This window comes from Choloepus didactylus, chromosome 3 (genome assembly GCF_015220235.1).
Source record: "Choloepus didactylus isolate mChoDid1 chromosome 3, mChoDid1.pri, whole genome shotgun sequence".
In the NCBI taxonomy this organism is placed as follows: domain Eukaryota; kingdom Metazoa; phylum Chordata; class Mammalia; order Pilosa; family Megalonychidae; genus Choloepus; species Choloepus didactylus.
In genome coordinates, this window is record NC_051309.1 from 16,303,560 (window position 1) to 16,325,557 (window position 21,998).

Below are 21,998 nucleotides of genomic sequence, written 5' to 3' on the forward strand. Positions count from 1 at the left end.
TCAACATGAGACATTCCATCAAGAACCTATGTAAACCAACATTTCCGAAATTGTTGATCAACATCTGGATGTCTTCCTTTTACCAAACTGATGGGTTGTTAGGAAAAAAAAAAAGCTCAGCCAAACCAGCCGGGCCCATACTTCTCATACACTGATAAAGCCAACCAACAAAATTCTGCTGATATACACTAAATAAAAAGTATGACCCTACGGAATGATCAGAATATTATAAGTCTTACGTTACTATAAAAATATGAAGATATAATGCTTCAATATAGCTAAAAGCTGAATTATTTCTTAAATCTCCCGTTAGCAAGAAATTTTGGAACTGCTCAGACTGACCAACTCTACCACAGCACAAAAGAGGAAAAAGCAGCTCTTTTGTCACATTCAGTTGGTCTTTATAGGCTAGTACACAATTAAGGGAATAAGGTACGTAAAGATTTAGTGCTTCTGTTACTATGTTTACCCTATAATGTGATGCTTTCTTCAATGAAGGTTAAAAACAGAAATTGTCTTTTTCTTTGAAGAGACTGTCACTTCTGTCTTTAAATATTTGGGCTTTCTGAGAAACTAAAACCTTTAAAAAGGGCTGATATTAAATAACTTATCATACTGAATGGAAAAAATGTCTGCTTCTAGTAAAACAAAACTGAAGAGAATTAAAAGAACACAGAAGTGGAGATTAATTCCATGGGAAAAGTTATTTGGATGGAGCAGGAACAGAAATAGGATGTTAAATAAGTTACAAAGTTAAGATTTTGATAAAAATCTGTTAATATTATATCACTGGATCTTTTTTATATGCAAAAATGTAACATTTTAAAGCCTTTTCTGATGTGGGAATTCCTACTCCCCAATAAAGTAATTATTTCCAATATTTAAAAACTCAGGTTTTCACAATTTTTTCCATAATTATCACTTTGACATAACTTTCAAAATCACGTCCAGTAATGAAAGAAAATAGTACCTTTTCCAATTCTCTTGGTATTCGCATACAAGTATACACTCTTTCTCTTCTTTCTGTATACTTGGCCTCATTATGTTCAAGGAAGTACCCTCTTGTTAGTTCAGCACTGAGGAACCTCAACAATGAAAGCTCTACAGGAAAAGAAAATGACACAAAACAAAAAGAACAGTATTTATCAAAGAACTTACATGCCAGCTGGGGCCACAGGTAATACATATACAAAACAAAAGGAGAGTAAAACCATCTATAATTCTGTGCCTAGAACTGAATAACTACACAGAAAAATCAGCAAACCCTTGAAAAAACTGCTGCTCTGTGTGGCATGAACTGAAAATGTCACAGGAATACAAAAGGGAATGATTACCATGACCCAGAACAGTAAGAGAAGCTTTTTGAAAGAGCCTAATTCAGGGTCTTATAAGTGGTGACACAAGAGATGAAGGAGGGGAAAAGAATAAATATCAAGAATACATAAAACAGAGATGTTGATTATGTCAAAAGGGAGCCAAATCGCCTAACAGGCATTGTTTCAGTCCAAGAACTATCCTGGGTAAACTACACAGATATCCGTGAAACGTCTTCCTTCTCCTCAGTTCAGCCTCAGAAATGCGGCAGAAGTGTCTAAATAATGTCATTTCCCATCTCAAGACTTACCAATATGATGATAATCATAGCAGTACACAGAGTAAACCTCAACCACATCTGAAAAGCCTCCCTTTCCCTGGGTCTTACCATTCACCCACCTGCTTCCTCTGCACCTCCTAAGCAAATTCATCCACAGGGTCAAGGACTATTAGAGCTCATGGAAAAGCTCAATCTCCTCATCTAAAGATGAGAAACCTAAGGCCAAAGGGTGTTAAATACTTTCCACCTGGCTACAACTGGCAGACTCACCGTGAAAGCTCAAGTCGTTGATACCTGACGCCAATTACTTCCAATGCAGCACGCTGCCCTGACAGCCGGTCACCTCAACGACCTCTCGCTCCACACACACCCTCCTACTCTCCCCCTCCAGTAGGCCCAACTCTCTTCCAAAACCTAGGATACTAAAATGTTTAAAATTGTCCTCTCTGCTCTGCACCAACCTTGTGGTCCTTTAACCAAACGTACTATTGGTGTTTCCTCCAAACAATGACAAAGAGGTAAAGTTCATTTCATTTATGTTTATCTAAGAAATTGCATCTTATATAAGTGCTAGGATCTAAAGTGTGCGTGTAAGGGGAAAATTGTTTTTAGTCAAAAAAACAGAAACAAAAAAACACTGAAAATTCCTTAGAAAGATACATTAAAAACAGACTTACTATCTCTCAATGGGTCCAATACAGCTTAATACCTCTAGCACTGTAAAGACTGCTATTCCTTTAAGCATCAGATCAAGTAGCTTGCTTATGTAAAAAACAAAACAAAACATTTCTTTGAATACCAGAATCATCATCTATTGGAGAGTTGGGGAAACCATGACAGGTATCTGGGAATTGAGACAGACAGAGGGAAAAGCAGACTTTCACCTACTCTATCCTAGGCAGGGGCAGCCAGAGTCATCAAATGTGCCATGGACAGCAGGCTTTCTCTTTTCAGTACACGTATGGTTGAAGTCACGTGAGTTCAATATATACAAGATGCGAGCTCTCTATCAACAGATAGATTAAAAGGTATTCATATAACCAAATCCATGTAAGATAAAACTTTTGGTTAGGAACTTGCTAAAGCTTCCAGGCTGGCTAGAACCAGAAGTTGTTCTACTGTCTGAAGCAGGGGAAAGAAAGCCTTTTGAGCTGCAAACAACAGCCAAAAGTAGTCAAAGGTCAAAAATTATATTCATACTCTGTTAAGTCAGTCTTCCAATGAGAAAGGGGAAAAAATGTTTTGATCAGCTGGAGTCTATACATATCAAAACTTTCATGTAAAAACTAGAGAGACGTGAAAGGACACTCAGAAAGCAGAAGTGACTCCACACACATCATTTTTCACTGATCCTTGGGGTCTCTAAATTATGCACCCCAAAGGTCACTGGATCATAGTCTCTGAGCAGCCTCTGACCCTGGGGCTTCCCTCTACCCTCACCTTCCCATCACTGGCACTCTTCTCTCTTGAATCACAGACTTTTCTGACCTAAGTCTCTGTAGCAGTTCCTCCTCCTCTACACGACCCTTAGGTGTTTGCTGGTTTGATGCTCTTGGTATTCTCTTCTCTACATCTCTCTGAGGTGTCCTCAGTCACCTTTTCTCTGTCTTTCTCTTTTCTTTTTGTCCTAAACATTCTCTTCCTGGACTCTCTAATCCATCTCTAAAGTTTAAGACATCATCACATTTTGCAAATGAAGAAACTGAAGTTAAGAAAAGTAAGGGGTAAACTGGGAATAGAACCTAGATCTTTGAACGTCAAGTCCAGCATCTCCCCTGTGCCGTAACTATCATGAATCTATCTGACAATCATACCAAAAGAAGATGACCTGGCCCTAAAATCTGGACTCAGCAAGTCGGAAAGAGCCCTTTGATTTATACTGAAGGAGAAAGGGGAACACTTTGACTTATGGAATGATCTATTGTTAGCCTGGCGCTTTATCTGGTCCATTCCCACTTTTCCTGATTATTGTCATAATTCGCAGTATGCTACTCAAATTCTTCTTCTGAAGTATGGCTATGTTTCAGTGTTTTTGTTTGCCTTTGCTGTCTCTGTTTTTTAAACATTATTCTCTAGCAAGCTACAAACCCATATGAACTTATCTGTCCTGATTTTGGGCACATTATTCGGTTAATTATTTAAGAAGGCTATTTGTTCTTTACCTCTGGGTACCACTCTTCAATCCAAGAACTCTGCTTAGCTAAGCGTACTTTAACTTTTTCCTGTTTTGGTGGTATTTCATATCTTCCTATCAAAAGAGTCCCTCTCGTGTTATGCCAAATAACTATCTTTCTATTTTAAGAGCGAATCTTTTCCCAACGTAAAATAATAAAAATATTTTCTGAACACTGACAATTTTTTTTGTCAACAAATTTTAGTTCAGTTGTTCAGTTCTCATAAAGAAGAAATAACTTCATTAAAGCCTTTTAAAAGAAGAAATATTTTACTAATTATACCACAAATGCCTGTGTATTAGGAGAACAAAAGCTTTATCAAATGTGAACATTTAATATAAGGGAAATGACACCAACTATAAATCCAAATCAATTCCTCTAATATATCATTAATCAATATTCATCTCCTACCATGGAAGTATTCTGTGAGCCAATAAAATGTCTTATAGTGAGAAAAAGTACAGTATAAATTGCTGCTTCTTCACACACATACACAGCCCCCCCAAAGAAAAAATATGTTATCTTCTGCAACGGTTTTTTCAGAGATAAGAACCCAGGGTAAAAAAGTGTTAATTAAAAGTAATGAATAATCAAAAATAGATTTATATGTTTGGCAATATGTCCAAATGTATCTTTCTTAAATTAGCACTGACCATTAAAAAAAGGAAAGTAATACTGGTTAACTGTTTGAAAAATTTTATGAAACATGCAATGCTCCCAAGTCATAAATAACCTAAAGCTTAAAAAACCTTACTAAAGTTACACTAAAATTTTAAATCTATGCTTATTACACAAATACAGGTGCACACCCTTTTATAATGCCAATTAGTAACTGGCTTTTGTGGGAATCAATACAACACCAATCCCATCTTCCTAAATCAAATGTAAGCAAAGGCACCAAACTATACAGTATATTCAAATTTCCAAGACCCTCAAAGAACTGTTATAAACAGTTACATTTGGGAAAGTAAAAACAGGTAGAACATTCATGAATTTACAGACGGAAAACTGATATAAAACCTAGTGACTTTGCCCAAAGGACCAAAAATGGGAGAAAATATCAATCTGACAGTCAAAGCTATAACTATAAATCATCTTTCCAGAAGTATTCTCCAAATTGAACCACATATGAGCTGCTAGAGCTGAATTTTGGAAGGTAAATTAGTTGAAGAATAGTTTTAAAAGCCAAGATACTGAACTGGTCAAAGATCAAAATAAGTAACTTTTTAGTGCTTGCTTAGCTTACACAGTACAAGTAAAGCAATTGAGAGTTTTAAGAGCAGAGCAATAGTTCGTAGGCAGAGAGGAAGCTGATTTTATTTTATCTGCATCAGGACTGTGGTTACTCCAAATGATTTCCCACCAGCCAACTTGACAATTATCCTTATTTTCCTTTGCAATGAGAAACTGACTCTAGAGCATAATTTCAGAACCAGCCAGCCTCTAATAATCCATCAGGATAAGTTTGGAGCCACAGAAATAATCACGTAACATATTCTACAGAAGGTGAAGACTGGTTAAATGAAAATTAGTTAATAAAAATGATTTTTCTAAGAAGAATTTAAATTTTCAATTACATAAATAATAGGAAATAAGGATTACAAATACTTAAAACCTTTGTCTCACTCTAAATCTTCTGTGGGAATTGCTAAAAAGGAGATCAATTGGTTTTTCTGGGTTTCAATCTTTCTCCCTGCCTCTGCTCATTCTCTTGTGGAGATTACAAAAGCAGTCTAAAGACGGTTAAAGGCAGAAAACAGATGAAAACGTGATGGGTAATGCCAAAGTTTAAGCTCTAAATGTAGAGTGGCTATTAAAAGAGAAGGAAAAAAAAAGTAGACCTCATGGCACTATTACAATCTGAAACAATCTTCTTCACCGACATCTTTAGGCTTTTTTGTTTTACAAGCAATACCCACTCCTATGCATTCTCCGACACCAGCATTATAGAGGTATTGTTTCATTCTCACTCACGGTTTTCCACGGTAACAAATCAGCTTACACACTTCAGATACTAACTAGTTAGTGGTGGCGTTATGAAAGAGAGACAAATGGATTAGGCAAGCATTCTGTGCATAGTCTACAAAGCAATTCAATGACGGAAACAAGCCAGGAACACAAATTGCCTAATTTTTGGTCCAAAGTTTACTTGCTAGACCTGGACTTCTAAACGGGAAAATGGCTATACAGAAATTCTCCCACCTGGATTTTCTGCACACGAGTGAAGTGGGGAACAAGCGAAAAAAAAAAATAAATAAATAAATAAATAAATAAAATATATATATATATATATATATGTATGTATGTATTATCTGGTCTTATATCAAAAATGACAATAATGGAATTCATAGTATTTTAAAGAGTGGGTTAAAAAGAAAACAGCAGAGATGAATCTGCAGTTGCAGTTAATAACCACTATACCCAGGGTTCAAGCTTGGCGACCACATTAGCAAAAGTGCAGTACAGAATGCCCACTCCGGGAGATAATGGAAATAGGAAGGAGTGGGACATTCATTTCCACGTTAAGGTTAAGTACTAGCATCTGAGAACAGTTTCAGCCTGCTACCAGGTTATCTACAAGGCAAAGAAAAAGTTCTGAGAATCAAGTGACAGAAGTCTATAAAGAGAAAAAAGCTTACACTTGATGCAGATACATGTATATGGTATATATACAACTGTATATACACAAACTAATATACATATATATTTTCTAACCATATAAATGAACAAGGACAGGTAATAAAAATATGAACCTCAAACCATACTTTATTTTGATTTATTTTACTTGGGTGGGGACGGTGTAAATTATTATCTAATCTGTATATTCATTTAGGGAATTCTAGACTGTTAGGACAGGCCAATAAAAGTCTTATTTATAAGAGCCTTAAATTCACTGGGAGAAATGACAAAAGGGGACTTTAGAACTAAGATTATGACTTTCAAAAAAGATAATGATAAAGGCTGTCCTAATTTGGAGAGGAGGACCACGGCTCAAGGTCAGGGGCAGGAGAATATAAGAGGCATCACCAAGAACATTAAAAATGGACAAATGACACATTAAGAGTGAGCAGCAGTCTTGGAAGACTAGTTTGATTCAGGGAGAAGTGCTTTTCATCATGACTCAAGGTGGTGCCACTCAAAAGCCCTGTGCCCCAGGTCAACTCCTAGAGAATGTTTCATGAATTCTTGAAAGGAGGGAAAGGAAAGCTCACAGAGCAGAGAGGGTAGGGAGCACTGCTGGAGGATTAGGGTCTAGACACATGCCATTTGGCAGCCTGGGCATTTAAGTCTGGCTGAAAGAATTCTAATCTCTGGTAGGGAAGCCTCCTTCAATTGTGACATCAGAGCTGGCGAGTGGAAGTTGCAAGAGGCAAGAGCTGTGTGACTAGTGAGTATGTGTGTCTGTGTGAACCTGTGTGTGTGTATGGGGGGGGGGTGCTGTTCCCACATGGAGGCGCAGCCAGGACACCAACACTGGCTGGTGACTTGGTTGAAATACATCTGGAATTCTCACCCAAATCCTTGTCCCCAAGGTTGGTGTGACCTGGTGACAGAGTTGCACTGTCATCTCTCCTTATACATAACCGATGGAGTTGGGAAAAAAATGAGTGCCACTTCTATAGCTAAGGCTGGAAGCATTTCCCTGAGACTATGCTTTAAACATGTTATAGCTCAGAAAACCATGTTGGGGAAGAACGAGTGTGTGGAGTGACAAAGTCTTATGGAAGTCCTTGGTCCTCCAGGTATCCCCACTCCAGAAGGGCCTGGAAGGAATGTTAGAACCAGGTTAGCCTGGTTAAGGCCCAACCACCAAAAGGCTCCCGACAACTTCATTTTCCGTCCATGCAAACAAACAAACAAAAGGCTTTTATAATATTGGTTTCCTGAAATTCAGAAATATTTTTAAGAAATCATAGTGAAATTTGGCAACAACTGTCTATTTGCATCAGCTAGCTTTTAATAGTTAAGTCTGAGGAAATAAAAGACAGCCAATGGAGAGATACAGTAAGTTGTCTTACTTATATCCTGACAATCTGGAAAGTAAACATTGTTTCAAGCAAGTGCTTAACTGAAAACTAAACCAAATAAAGCAGGACTGGGAGCTTTTAAGTAGTTAAATGAAAAAGACCAAACGTATCACAGTGTGTACTTAACTTTTCAAGGATTCAGACCTTTTCAACCTATGTCTACTTCTGAGAATTACTGAATCAATTAGGATCTCATCTGATCAGTTTTACAGCATTTAAATACACCTATAATTTCAACACCCAAGTGCAATCAATAGTCAGTAAATCCTAAGTCTTACACATTTATTCGCATGAACTGCAGGAAGTAACAGCTAATACAGCCCCTTTAAGCACCAGTATCGTTTTTTGGTTGGAAAACATTTAATTGACTTACGGTTTTCAGCTGCTGTTCAAAACTCAGAATTACATAAGAATTTTTAAATGTTGTGATCACTCTATATTCAACGCAACATACATCTCAAAACCTTCTTTTTTCTCTCACGTTTAATACACAACTGCCATTTCAAAACTGCTTTTAAAACAAGAGCAAAATCCTAAAAGGAAGTGTAATATTATAACAATATGATTAAAACCAGTCACTGAAGTAGGGCTCACATGTGCATCTTTTCTTAGGCAGCTATTCTTTTTTTTAAAGTGGTTTAAGTTTCCAGTTTAGGAGAAGTTCACAGGTATTATTTTGCGGAGTGCTAAATATTTCTGATCTGGGCAAAACTAGTGAACTTCAAGGTCATTTCAACACTGTTAGCTGCGGCTGTGAAAACACATATTTGGAGGAAAGTTAACAGGTTTCTACGGCTCAAGCTTGTTTAAGATACAGAACAAAAAAGTCACCTTGGCATGAGTATAATTAAGAAATCAGCCGGGCGCCTCTCATTTTTGAGCTCCCTTGGGTGAGGGAGATGCTCGCCATCGTTAGCGAGGAGTGCAGATTCCCCGGGTACTTTTTTTTTTTCTTTTTTCTTTTTTTCACACCTGTAAAAGCAGTAAACTGAGCCGGGACAGAAGCTCTACGGGCCACAGCCCTCCGACTCGGACACACCTGGCCTGGCGCTGGCCGCGGGGGCGTCGGCGGCCGCGAGCGGAACCTGCCGAGAAGCTGTCAGTGGCTGCGGAGCCACCGCGGCGGCTCTGCGCGCCCACAGCCCGGGCGGCCCGGGTGGCAGCGGCGGCCGCGGGGTCGCAGGCCAGGGTCTCACGGTTCCCCGCGCCGGCCTCGGCGCCCTCGCCGCGGCCTAGCGCTGTCCGTCCGCCCGCCCGCCTCACCTGCGCGGCCGCGGCGCCTCTCCCGCCGCCGGTCGCTCTCGTAGAAGCCCAGCGTCTCCGTGTGCTGAGGCGTCGGCGGGGGCCCGCGGCCGCCGCTGCCGCCCGGCTGCTCCGCCTCGCCGCGGCCGTCCCGCTCCTGGCCGCTCGCACCGCCGCCCCCGCCGCCTTCTCCCGGGGCGGCCGCGTCGCCGACACCCGCCATGTTCCGAGCACAACAAACCGTCCCCGCCGCCTCCCTCCAGGCTGCCGCCCGGCCTCCGCCTCCGGCCGGCCCCCTCCCCGCCTCGCCCCGCCCCTCGCCGGAGCCCGGGCCGCCGCCATCCGCAGCCCGCCGGCCGGCGCGCACCATTGGCGTCAGAGGCGCGTGCGAGGCCGCCGCCGCCGTCGCCGCCGCCACGGCCGCGGCCATCTTCTTCCGGCCCTCGCCGTAGCGGGAAGTGGTTTCCCGCGCCGGGGCGGGCTCGGCTGTCCGGGACACGGTGCTGGGCTCCATGCGGGCGGGCCGCGTGGCCGGGGAGAGCGGGCGCCGCCGGTGCTCGGGTCGGAGGCTCGGAGGGAGCGGGCCGGGCGCGGCGGCGGCGGCGGCGGCGGCGGGCGGAGGGTCGGGCGCGGAGTCCGAGGGCGGCGGCCGCGGCGCCCGCTGCCTGCCGTCTGCCTGGTGTCCGGCCGCCCGCCCCGGGCCGCTTTTGGAGGCTTGGTGTCCGGAGTGCGCCGGCGCCACCCGCCCGGTCTTGGCACCGCCCGCGCGGCGGTGGCGGGGGCCCGGCTCCAGGTCCCCGACCGCAGCCGGCTCGTTAGTGTGGCTCCATCTCTTTTGCATATTTATGACCGCCTGCCACATTCCCTAGCTTCTGGGTTTCCGATGCCACTTTCCAAAGCACTCGGGCAAGAAGGAGCTCGTGGGAGCTTCACAACAGGTGGGGGAGCGGAGGGGCTGGGACCGGCCCGAAGGACTCAGCCTCGGGGAGAGTATCTTGCGCCCACGGACATACTAAACTGTCTTTCGGGATTAGGGTTAGTATCTGGCTCTTGGCCACCACGGTGCCCTTGTTCCATCACCCGGGCGACCGCTTTATTGGAACCGACCTCTCCTTTCCAGCTCTAGCGAGTGGCTCCGCACCCAGCAAGAGCACCCGCCACAGAGGATGCTGAGAGAAGGGGCCGGGAACCTTTGCCATCCGCTTCCCCTCGTGATTGCTGCGCGCTCGGGTTGGGGGGCGGGCACATCGATTCTCCTCTGCCAACTTTAGAACTCATATGTGCTTTTGATTAGTAAGAGGGAAACTGTAATTCCTCCCTGAACATTAAGCTGTCTGGAAACTTCCCTGAATCTAAACATGAGAACCAGAGAGAAGCTATAAACAGCTCGTGGTGCATCAGAGAGATCCTTAGAGTTCGGTCCTCACTAGCGAGTTACCTGGTTGCAAACTCTAGTTGGGCAGCAGGTTGAGCACAGCCACCTGGCAGTCTGACAGCAGGGTGGGAGGCAGCAGGGACCGAAATGGGCTAAAAACGCTCAGCAGCTGGGAGCTGGCTCCGGGTGCTGGGAAGGAGGTACCAATGCAGCATTGGAAACTGCCTTGATCTTTGGAAAATAGGGACGCCTCATAGGATTACATTTCCAAACAGTGCTGTGATCATCCTCCTTGAAAACAAATGCTCTGGTCAAATCTTAAGAATCTTTTTGAACAATTAAAAGGTACTGAAAATTTTATGACCTCTAAGGTTCCTTTCAGTTCAAATCCTAGTATCCTTTTATATTTTAGTGTAAAAGCATTCCCATTTCCATTATTTGCTAAATGATTGTTAAGGAAGTAGGATTTTATGGCTTATGTCAGTTCCCATTTTCTGTCTCACCAAATTTATTGGCTTATTGCCCTCCCACACCCACCCCTTTAACTCAACAGGAGTTGGAAGGAAAAGGATCCCAAATTCTGTTTCCCAGGCAGCCAGTTGTAGGAATGGGTTACTCATTTTCTTTAACAGGTCTGGAGAAAGCAGTATTCCAAAGGCTGTGCCCATCCCAATAGCAAAAAGAGGAAGGGATCAGCTTCTGCATTCAGGCTATTACTGAAGGTGTTATGGAGAGCAGGGAGAGTAAAGTGGAATTGTGGGGAAAACGGAGGGATCTGGAGTTTCTTTTCAATGGAACTTTTTACTTGAAGCTGCATTATTTTGTTGACGTGTTGTGAAAATGCACAATTTCAAAAAAACACAAATTGAAGCCAACATACCAAAAAAGCATTTTTAAAACAATCACTAATGATTATTCCATTGTTTTGGTATGGATAAATGGATGGTGAAACAACAGATTATATATGAAAGGTTTTCTTTGACCTAATTTAATCTATTGCAACCTATTCAAAGACAAGGAAAATGTTTTATGTATTCTAAATCTTCAGAATATTAAGCCACAAATAAATGAGGTAAGACACAGTTAGACAGCATGGAAGAACGACCAGTTTTCTGAGGAAAATAAGTGGCAGTTAAATATCAATGTTCTTTATATCAGTTGTAAAAAGGAACAATACGGACTTAGATTTATAGTATCACCATTAAGAAACAATATTTCAAAAACATGGCAGCACTCACCATTAAAATAACTTTCAGTTAAGTTACAATATAAAAGACAAGATTTGGATGACAATGAGCAACAGTAATTCAACTTAAACATTATTTCAACAAATAAGGACATGGTGTTCTTTCAACACTTTTTCTTTCAACACTTTTTTCACTGAATTAGCTGCTAGTGAAAGAAATACCCCTTGGTGGCAAGTAATTTAAATAGAGGAAAGTGATGAAAGTGAGTTTATAAATGAAGAGAAGGGAACAAGTTCAATGAGTTAAAATTTTCTTAACAAATAAAGGGGTTTATATATTCAAAATTAGATTGTTAATATGCGTAACAATTATATAATTCGATTAAGAGTTTGTAAAATTGCTACATGTATTCTTAAGTTTTAACTGTATATACTTGTACCTTCTAGTTGTAATATCCACCAAGTGGCTATTGTATTTTGACAAACTGCAAAATAAAAAATATATTTTAAAAGAATGGAATTTTGGTGAGTAGTCTAATATACAAAATTTTTAAAAATAAATTTAATAACTTCATATTTTAGTAATTGAAGATATAATAATTATGATTTTGTGACTAAGCAAACTACCTTGAATTTGTTATGTAAGCTCTGGCAGCTTATCTTAAAGAAGCCTAAGGACTCTCACTGCTTAATGCCCAAACCAAATCATTATGGTCCTCCATTACATGAAATAAGAAGAGTTTTAAAATACATGCTGTTTTCCAGTTTGAACATCTGCATTCTTTCCTCCCCAGAATAGCATGATGTAGTATAAAGAATGCTTGTCTACAGTTAACAAGCCCTGGGAACAATACTGTTTTGGCCATGCAGTTAGCTCTGTGACCCTGGGAAAATAACCACTGTGACCTTCAGTGTCTCTTTGGTAAATGAGGGTAATACCTATCCTTTTTCTTTCCCCTAAGTAGTTTTCACTTTTCAATCACAAAGCAATTTATATCTTGGTAATACTTCCAGTATATTGCCCTAAACTATGGTCAAAATTCCCTGAATAATAAAAACATCAAGTGCTTTGATAACTTGAAAGAATCCTACATCAAGGGAAAGCCTGGGTTCTGTCTGACTCTCCAACTGAGGAATCCTTTGACAAAGGTAACACAGGACCTCTCTGTAATTCATTCTCCCAACTGTAGAGTACTGGGCTAGATGACCCTGATGGTCTCTGCTTGCTCTGACATTTGGTGATAAAATCTATGCAAATTCCTTTTTAGATTCTTGAATACCATTGGGTTAAAAATAACTAGATATGCCTACACCATCAAGATTTATAGAAAAGTATGAAATCCTTAGAGAGTCGCTTCGTGGAATTGAGTATAAAATTTGCATCTGTATTTCTCAGTTGAAAATTTATTTCAGCAGTACATAACCTGTTTTCTGAACCATAAATACCACGTCTAATTGACAAAATGTAATGAATTTAATTCATTCACCATTTTGCCTTCAAAAGGAAAGTAAGAGTTACTTTTATTAAAAAAAAACAAAACTGAACAGCTTTGCAACTGATGTAAAGAAATAAAACATACTGCTAGGCCCAGAGCAAGCCTTCATACTACATTTATGTGAGTTTCTTGAATATCTGCATTTTAGTAATAATATTTTCTGTCATTTTTGGACTGATATTATGTTTTATCCTCTCGAGTTTGTTCCATGGATTTCTAAAGGAGATCAACTCAGTTTGTTTCTGGAAAATGTAGCACAAATTGAATAGTGTGCCTTTGATTCTCCTATACCGGTTAAAACTTAACCAAAAGAGTCATGAGCAAAATCTAATTTTTAAAAGCAGTTCTCTGGCACAAGAATATATGACTGAAACCATTCCAAACAGGACCTATTGAAAATTATATTTTGTTAAAAAAAGGGATGTTTTACAAAAGATACTGTGTTTTGAAGACTTAAAAGTAGATTCTGTTTATGTAATAAAAGTGTATGAATATAAATCCATGAATTATTGGCTAGCAAGACCTTTTTTCCATGGTTGGAATATGGGGTATATTTCATATTGAATTTAAAATCTCTGGAAAATTCCAAAATACTGTTGAAAGGGACCAGGGTGATGACTTAGCAAGCTTCCCATTCCAGATTTCTCTTTCTGAGGAGCAAGAGCATTGCTCATTTTTTATAATCAAGATAAAATATAGACATGCTATGTTTAGAACAGTTTCACTCATTTAAGTAAGTTAATTAACAAGAATCTATTTTCAAAGTGAACTCAGACTTTCCAGTAAAATTGTTTATAACTGTCAAAATCCTTCTTTATGATTCCAGCTCACAAAGGCTTTAGTTTTAGAATTCACAAAGCGGAAGAGATTTTATTTATCATCATGTTCACATTGCTAGTCCTTTTGGATTTTGCCTTTCAGAACTTTTCATTGTCCTAATTTAATTACTCCCCAGTGGTGAATTTATTTCTTTTGGCCACTCTTAATATAATAGTTGGCAATCAGAAGATTTCACATGATATTTAGGATAGATTTTTACTTTGTTCTAGTGTTTCTAGTTGAACTGTCATGGAACACGATAACTGAGTAACTTTTCTCTTTACTTCTATGCCCTTTAAGTTCTAGGCTGCAATCATGCCCTCCTTCCTTCATAATTAGCTTTCATTCTCATTTATCAGTGCTGCTACTCCAATATTTTTTCCATTTCTTTTTCTTTTTTATTTCTGAGGTTTTGAAAGTGAATGCACTGTGTGGGTCTTATGACGATCTGTTATTAAAGTGCTGTGAAAACCTAAATATCTACCTTTTGTCTTGATTACCAAAATTATTTCACATGCGTAAGACATTTTCAGGTTCTCAAACTAATTTTATTTTTTGGGTTTCTGCTTTCCAAGTTTTGGGAAACTTGTGAATCTGATTTCAAGGCCTTTGGCTTTTCAAGATGCTCTTTGCTATGCATCTATTATATTTCACTCAATATTTTAAGTTCATATTTTTAGGTAAAATGCTTTCTGTTGTTTCTGACATCTTCTGATTAAGTATTGATTTCAAATAATGAACATACTTTTACCTGCTGGTTTTCCATATCAGTGCTTAGTAAATACCATAACTTTTGATGTACAGTTTCATGGGAGAACACTACTGTAGGTAATTTTTCAAAATAACAATAAAAAGGAACCATATGTTTTGGCTTTAGCAAGCATTGTTTTCTTGGGCCAGTTTTATCCTCCTAATTATGCTTTGCCTAAGCTGATACTAGCATTATTTCACATTCTGCTGAGCATATGCCCACTGATGACATGTATGCTGGGTTAAAAACCTAGCTTGTAAAATTCACACATAAATGTTTAATTGCTAAAAAAAACTGAAGCTAAATCAGATGCCGATCATTATTTTTCACCTCTTAACTTCCACTCTGACCCTCCATGCATAATCTGAGCTACGTAATAACACTGATTGTATAAAAAATCCGTTTATAGTGCCGCAAATCATTTTTAAATATTCAGTTTTACTATTTATTATGGCGCTGGTATTTATGATCTGACCTGGTTGTTTAGGTACCAATTTTCTACACAACATGATGTGTCAAGCAATTTGATTTTGTTTTTACAAGCTCAATATGTACTCTTTTACATTTTGTTCTTTATCTTAACGTAGCCAATGACATCAATCTCATGTTAAATAGTTAAAGGTCCAAAAAGAAGTCGATTCCATTGACTTGGGGCAGCATAATGTCAACTCCAAATCTGCCATTTTTTCCCCCTCTAACATTTTAATAATGTTCCATAGAGAAAGCCTAATCGATATGATCTGTTCTCTTCACTAGTATTTTATGAATGGTATTCTGATATATGGACACATAACTGGCTTCTCGCTTGTGAGTTAATATGTTTCTTTGTATTATGGGTATTTTGCCAAAAGAAGGGGCTTTTCTTCTCTGAGTATGTATTTTCTTGAAAACGATTATTTTACAAGAAGGCAATGCCTGTTAATCATTCAGGGATGTACATAAACATACAGGTGAATTCACCCATGCAAACATTTGTTTCTAGCCAACAGATGGTTTCCTCAAAATAATCTTTTTTTTTTAATCTATGCCAAAGTGGGTGAAGTATTTGTTTGAGACTAACCATAGAATTTAATCTCAAACAATGGCAGTAGGCTAGAAAAAGTCTTCGGATGGAAAGCCATCAGGGTATAATGCAAAAAGAAATAAACTTAGAGTCAGGGGGCCTGGCTTAGGATTCTGTAGTCTTACAACCTGGGACAAGTGCTGGGCCTTAGTTTCTGATCTGTGTAACAGGGTGGTCTACCTGGTCTTGAAGCTTCCTCTCAGCTTTAGAATTAATGTGATTATAGGAGTTTCAGGTTGTTTTAGGTTGGAGCTCGATATTGGCTAGGGGTAAGCTTGTACTATTATTTCCTTTTGATGAACTCAAGTAACCTAATCTTAATTGTAATATTTATCTTAAATTGCCTACCTTCAATCAACTGACCTTAGTATTTCTTGTTCAGTGAACATTTGTTAACTGTCTTTCATATGCCAGGCACTATGCAAGGCCCTAGAGTTACAAAGATAAATGAGATGTGTTTCCTGTCCCTGAAGTAATTACATTGCGACTTGGTAAGTACCACAATAGAAGGATTAATGAAGTGTCGTGGAGTTCAAAGGAGAGATTTATTTAATCTGCCTAGTGGGAGACAGGGACACTTAGAAGGAAGTGTTTGCCAGGTGGCAAATGGGGCTAGGAAGGCAACAGGAGGACTTTATAAACAGATGGAAGGTGTGTGCAAAGTGAGAAAGGGTGGGGACCCATGGCCGGGAGGAGGTGGGGTGGGAAGGGCCCTTCCCTCCATAGTGAAAGTTAAATTATTGCGTACTTGTCAGAGACAGAAGTCAAAGGTCCTCAGTCCTCCCAGTGGTGGTGGTGGTGGGGAGAATGTGCAAATGGTATTGTAAACAAAGCATTAAAACTCCCTTCCCCTGATCACTGATAACAAATCTCCACATCCCTTTGTCCCAAGACCCTGCCAAAACTCTGCTCTCACACCCTATGGAATGTCTTTGTCCTAACCCTTTAAACCACCACCACCACCCCTGCACCCTCCCCCTCCACACACACACACACACACACACACACACACACACACACACACACACACGCTCTTTGCAAAGCATTTTTTCCTTTGTGGGCTGCCACCGGGAAGCCATCTCCTGTCCGTAAGTCCTGATTAAACTCATGTCTAACTCCGTGCTTGGCGTGTTCTTTGGTCTTAGGGCTGAGCCACTGAGAGTTGGGTTGGAACAGAAAGTTAGGAAAATGCCTGGTGTTTGAGCGGAACTTCAAGAATAAGTTTCTGTTTGGGGGTTAAATCACCTTTTAATCCCCTAATTTGTCATTCCTCTTCCAGACTGTTCCTGCTCACTCTCCTGTCCCAAGAAAATAATGCTTGCCAAAGCCAAAATACATGTTTTTCTTTTACTGTTATTTTGAAAAATTATTCACAGTATTGTTCTCCCATGAAATTTTACACCAGAGTTATGGTGTTTATCATTGGTGCTAACATTACCCCTGGGCCACCATCTCAAGTTGAAGAGTAATTCATAGTCTTTTTGAGCCTTATGTATATCAGGATTTCCTTGTACTTCTACCCATCAGTGTTGCGAGAGTCCACTAACCTGTGTTTATTGAGATTTTACATGTATTAAGTGTTATTCTCAATGTCCTTGACCAATATCTAGTTCAAGGAATTTTATCAACATATGTTTTCTGAAATTTTAACATTTGTAAAATAAGTATTGTTCAGTTTTGTTTTTTAGTTTTTTTTTAATTTGTGTTGTTTTGCTTTAAGATGCTGAATTAGGTTTTTCAACAGGGAATCACAGATGTATTTTAATGACATTGTATTCTTCACATATATCATATCACATTTAACTTCAAAATCCCAAATCAAACTATTTCAGCACATTGAAAGGATAAAATGGGATGATGATTTTGAAGCTGCTTTTTATAAATTTTAAAGTTCTAGATGATTTTGAAGAGTTGCAGACGTCAAGAAGAATACACTATTTATTAAATTTTACATTGGAGTCTCAGCCTTAGCTCCCCCCCCCCCCCCCCCCGCCTCGGAACAAGACTCTCTGTTTTGAGCCATTTAATTTAGTCGCTTCTTATTTTAATGTAAGCAGTTTTACTTTGGCAGCCGGCACACAATTTTAATTGGCACTTGGAACACAGCAGAATACATTGATGAGGCATAAGACATGAAGAAATACATCCATCATGGCCTGCTCGAGGACTCTGGTGGCGTCTAAGAAAGATGCTTTTAGCCTAATGCTTGACGCTTCTCAGAAGTCATCTTCACTGGCATTTATATCCTCTTGTACATTTAATCATTTTAGTGTTTTGAAATGTCAAAATATTGGCATTAGCAGCTTTGTCATCTATACTACACTCAGAGAGAATATTAAGTTCTTAATCTTATTCCAACACAGCAAATGATGGGTAAGAAAACTAAACTCATTTTGTGAGTTCCCCAGATTCTGTTCCCAACTTTGTTGGCCAGTCATGCTCTTGCTTAGCCTTTCAACCCTTGCTCAAATATCACTGCTCACAGTTTTCTGTAACCTCCCTTTCCCTGTGGTCACTCTTTTTTCTGTATGCATCCGTTGTCCATGCATCTACAACTACATGATCCTACTGTGTTATTATTTTCTAATGCAATCCTCCCCCATTGACTCTCATTGCTATATTTGTAGGAACTGTTTCCCCAAATCTGCATTTTAGATGCCTCCAAGTGAAAGGCACAGCAAGATGGAATAGAAGGAACACATACTTTTTAGTTAACTGGATATAGGTTAAATCCTCCCTACTACTTACTTGCTATGGGAACTTGGACAAGTTATTTAACATCTTTGAGCATCATTAAATGTAGGTAGTAATACCTGCTATGCAGGGTTGTTGTGAAGATTAAATAAGATGCATCCACCAGTTCAACAAATATTTTCAGAGGGCCTGTTACACATCGGGCACTTTCTTGGCACTAAGAACATAATGGTGAAAAAAGGCATGACCCTGTGCTGTCCTAAGAACTTTGTAATTAGTCAGAGAGAAGACAAGTCGCTAGATATATGCAGTACAATTCCTGAAGAATGAGTAGGAATTCACCAGCACAGGGATTATAGGGGTGAGGTGAAGGCAGTATTATTTGGGGTAGAAGGAGAAGCATGTGAGATGCCTGTGAGCCAGAGAGAGGATGGCAAATTCCAGCCCCAGAGAGTGCATGGTAGAGAGGGGTGGTGGGAGTGAGGCCTTACAAGGTTGGCGGTACTGGGCCGGGGAAACCTGTGAGGAGTCTATGAACAGATTTGCATTTCAAAATTGGCCATGTGTGTAGCTTAGAGGTGATGGCAGCCTAAAAAGCAGGAGCCACAGTGAGACTAGGGTGACTTGAACGTACCGAAAGATATTTAGTAACCAGAAAAGGCAGGATGTGATCAGATGTGGTGGGAAAGGGTGGTAAGGAAGGGAGGGGAGTTAGGGGAAATGTGTGAGCTTTTGACTCACGTTGGGATACCATTCTCTGAGCCAGGAAACACCAGAGGTTGGGGCATAGAGGGGAATAAAAAATGAGTCCAGTTTGAAAACTTTGGGGTTTCAGGTACCCATTTGGAATGCAGGACATTTTCACGTCATTTTAAGCTCTTGTGTATTTTGACCCTCATGATGTTTTGGTTTGGGTTATAAACATTTTAGTCAGAACTTTATCAACACTGATGAAGTCTGTGGCAAACATCTGTTCCAGGGTGAGCTCCCTTAAGTCTATTTAATTCCTTGGCTTACCTTCTCTATGGCATGTTTAAATTGCTTCCACTTTCATTTTTATTTTACTAACATTATTTTCATCAGGATGAAATCCTTCTTGTTTACATTTTTTAATGAAGTTTTGATTTATCAACTACTTTTTTCACACATGTCAAATTTTTACAGATTATAGCTTTTTCCATGATAAGTTTTCTTGTAGATTCACTATCTTTAACATGTGAAATTTACTGAATCAAATTTTGCACTTTGAAAGTTTTATCAATTTTTTTTTTACTTTTTCATCAATTTGTGAGCAATAATGAATTATACCACTTGCTGTTTTTGCTACTGTAAGATATATTTTCCATTGTTTTTGAACTAAGCCTAATATTTTCTTGAGACAGTTTTGCAGTTTTTAATTTCATCAATGAGATATGATTCTCCAGTCGGCTTTTCAACTGTAACACATTTTACTGTATCTTGGGTTGGTCACTGTCAATTTCATTTTGGACCTTTAGATCAAAATGGCCTGCAAATGACAGCATCAAAGTGGCATACTTCAGACTATGGGACACCCAAAGGGAGACGTGTAGCAAGTAGGTGCATGTATTTGGTCTGGCAATCTGGAGAGAAACTGGGGATGAAATATAGATTTGGAGGTCATTTGTGTGGCTCATCGAGGCCATGGGAATGGATGACATCTCCCAGGAGGGTGTATAGCATGAGAGAAGAACACCCAGGTAAGCTAGGAGGAGCGTCAACATTCTGGTAAGAAATGTGCAGAGGAGGAGACCATGAAGGGGAAGCAGGAGTTAGGAGGAAAACAGCAAGAGGATGTGGTCATGGAAGTCAAGTCAAGAAAGAGGAAGTGGCAACAATGCTGGATGCTACAGAGAGGGCACATAAGAGAGCCCTGAAATGGGGTCCCTTGGATTTAGCAATAATGAGGCCATCCCTATCCTCAGAGGGAGCAAGTTCATAAGTGGAGGAAGGCATATCCAGCCGGACATATACAGAGGCTGAGAAGGAAGTGAAGTGGAGACACTTAATACAACACTAGGCAAGTTTGTTTACCTGTTTGTCAACTGATTTATCTGTTTCTCTTTAATATGAGACAGGCTCGAGCATGTTTAAGTGTTGGTGGGTTGGAGAGGAGTAGATGAACATACACGAGAGTTGGAAGGGATCCCTGAGGAGCACTTTAAGAACTCAGTCCTTTCCAGCAGGTAGGATCCGGCTTTAGTCTTGGTGCCTAAAGCTCCAAATCCATTGAGTCCTCAGCAGCCACGTGACCAACAAAACATAAGCATCATCTACCTGGCTTCTACTTGGGTGCCCTGATGAACCCTCTGACACCTTCCAGGCCTGTGCTCTGCCTTGGACTGTTACTACCTGCCTAGCATGTAACAAAACCTTCAATCAAGGTGATCTTATCTGTCACCCTAACCCCACAACCCTACCATCATTTCTGACCCTTGAATATTACTGCTTTTGAGGAAGTTCCCCTGTCACATTTTGCCCATGAAATCAGATTTGAGTTGACACCTTGAGTTGTGAAGTAGGGGTTTACCATCACTCATGGGTCAGATAAAAGAAAAAAAATATTCTCTGCCATGTCCCTGCCTATTACCTGTTCCTCCCATTTGTCTTGAGACTGCACAAGTTAGTGCAAAACTTGGGTCGTCTCACAAATAATGGGGCAGTAGCCAACACTTCCATCATGCGCCTGTCCATCCTCTGACCTCCCACCTACCCACCCATCCATCGCTTCACTCCATATTTGTTGGGCACTTGCTAGGACCAGGTTCTGTCATAAGACTGGGAGCTAAAACATGAAGAGACAGAGTTCCAGCCCTGGCAGAGCTCGTGGTTCCGTAGGTGAGTTCATCACGTAATCAGATTGTTGTAGTACTGTGTGAAAGGTGGGCAAGGTAAGCAGGACTGGTAGTTTGCCTTCAAGTGCTTTGTGTGTTTGTTTTTCTTGTTTGTTTTGTTTGAGAACCTATAACGACCTTATGAGGTCAACTGAACTTATGAAATGTGTCTTTTTTATCCAAGTGTAATTGTTTCATCTGCCAATTCATACAGCTCCAAAGGTTAACTTTGTTTATGAAGCTGGATAGGTTTCAGGACTGCAGTTACCTGAAAGAAAACTTGTTTCCTAATGTAGCAACTGAAGTCTGCCCTCAAATCTCCAAGGCATTGAAGAAAGGTCATTCTCTTTGAATCCCTTCAGATTTTTAGTAGCATCCCCTTCCACCCTGCCCCTGTTCTGAGGTTTTATTAATTTTTTTTTTTTTGTTTCGTTTTTTCTTTTTTGCCTTCAGGGCAAAGTACGGGGCATTCATTTTGTTGACTATTCTTGAATCAAACATATTTGTTTGACCTCAGTGGCATTTCATTCCAGGTATATGAATAAAATAAAGGTGGATCGGCCAATCAGAATCTGTATCTTTCCCTGACAAATTCTCCACGCTTCTGTCTGTGCTTGCGTTGCTGCTTCTTGATTCACTGATGTGCCCTCATCTCTGGAACCCAGCACCGACAACCCTTATAGGGTGGGAAAGCCTGCGATGACCCTACTTTTGTTTCTCTGCA

The 21,998-nt window shown here is 40.2% G+C and overlaps 1 protein-coding gene and 1 pseudogene across 3 annotated transcripts in view; both read right to left on the minus strand.

Moving 5' to 3' along the window:
* The window catches only part of TAPT1 (transmembrane anterior posterior transformation 1), a 51,520-nt gene extending 42,244 nt beyond the window's left edge, over window positions 1-9,276 (minus strand). For 2 of the 3 annotated variants that reach the window (XM_037829439.1, XM_037829438.1), the window contains exons 1-2: window positions 9,060-9,276; window positions 971-1,101 (exon numbers count right to left, since the gene is read on the minus strand). In XM_037829439.1, the coding sequence (XP_037685367.1) occupies window positions 971-1,101; window positions 9,060-9,261 (333 nt within the window). In that variant the 5' untranslated portion in view covers window positions 9,262-9,276. Of the gene's footprint in view, window positions 1-970; window positions 1,102-8,627; window positions 9,030-9,059 lie in introns of those variants that run through there. The other variant, XM_037829440.1, reaches the window with a different exon arrangement.
* Window positions 9,277-10,489: 1,213 nt separating this feature from the next.
* Window positions 10,490-21,998, minus strand: part of LOC119530207 — a 143,700-nt pseudogene continuing 132,191 nt past the window's right edge.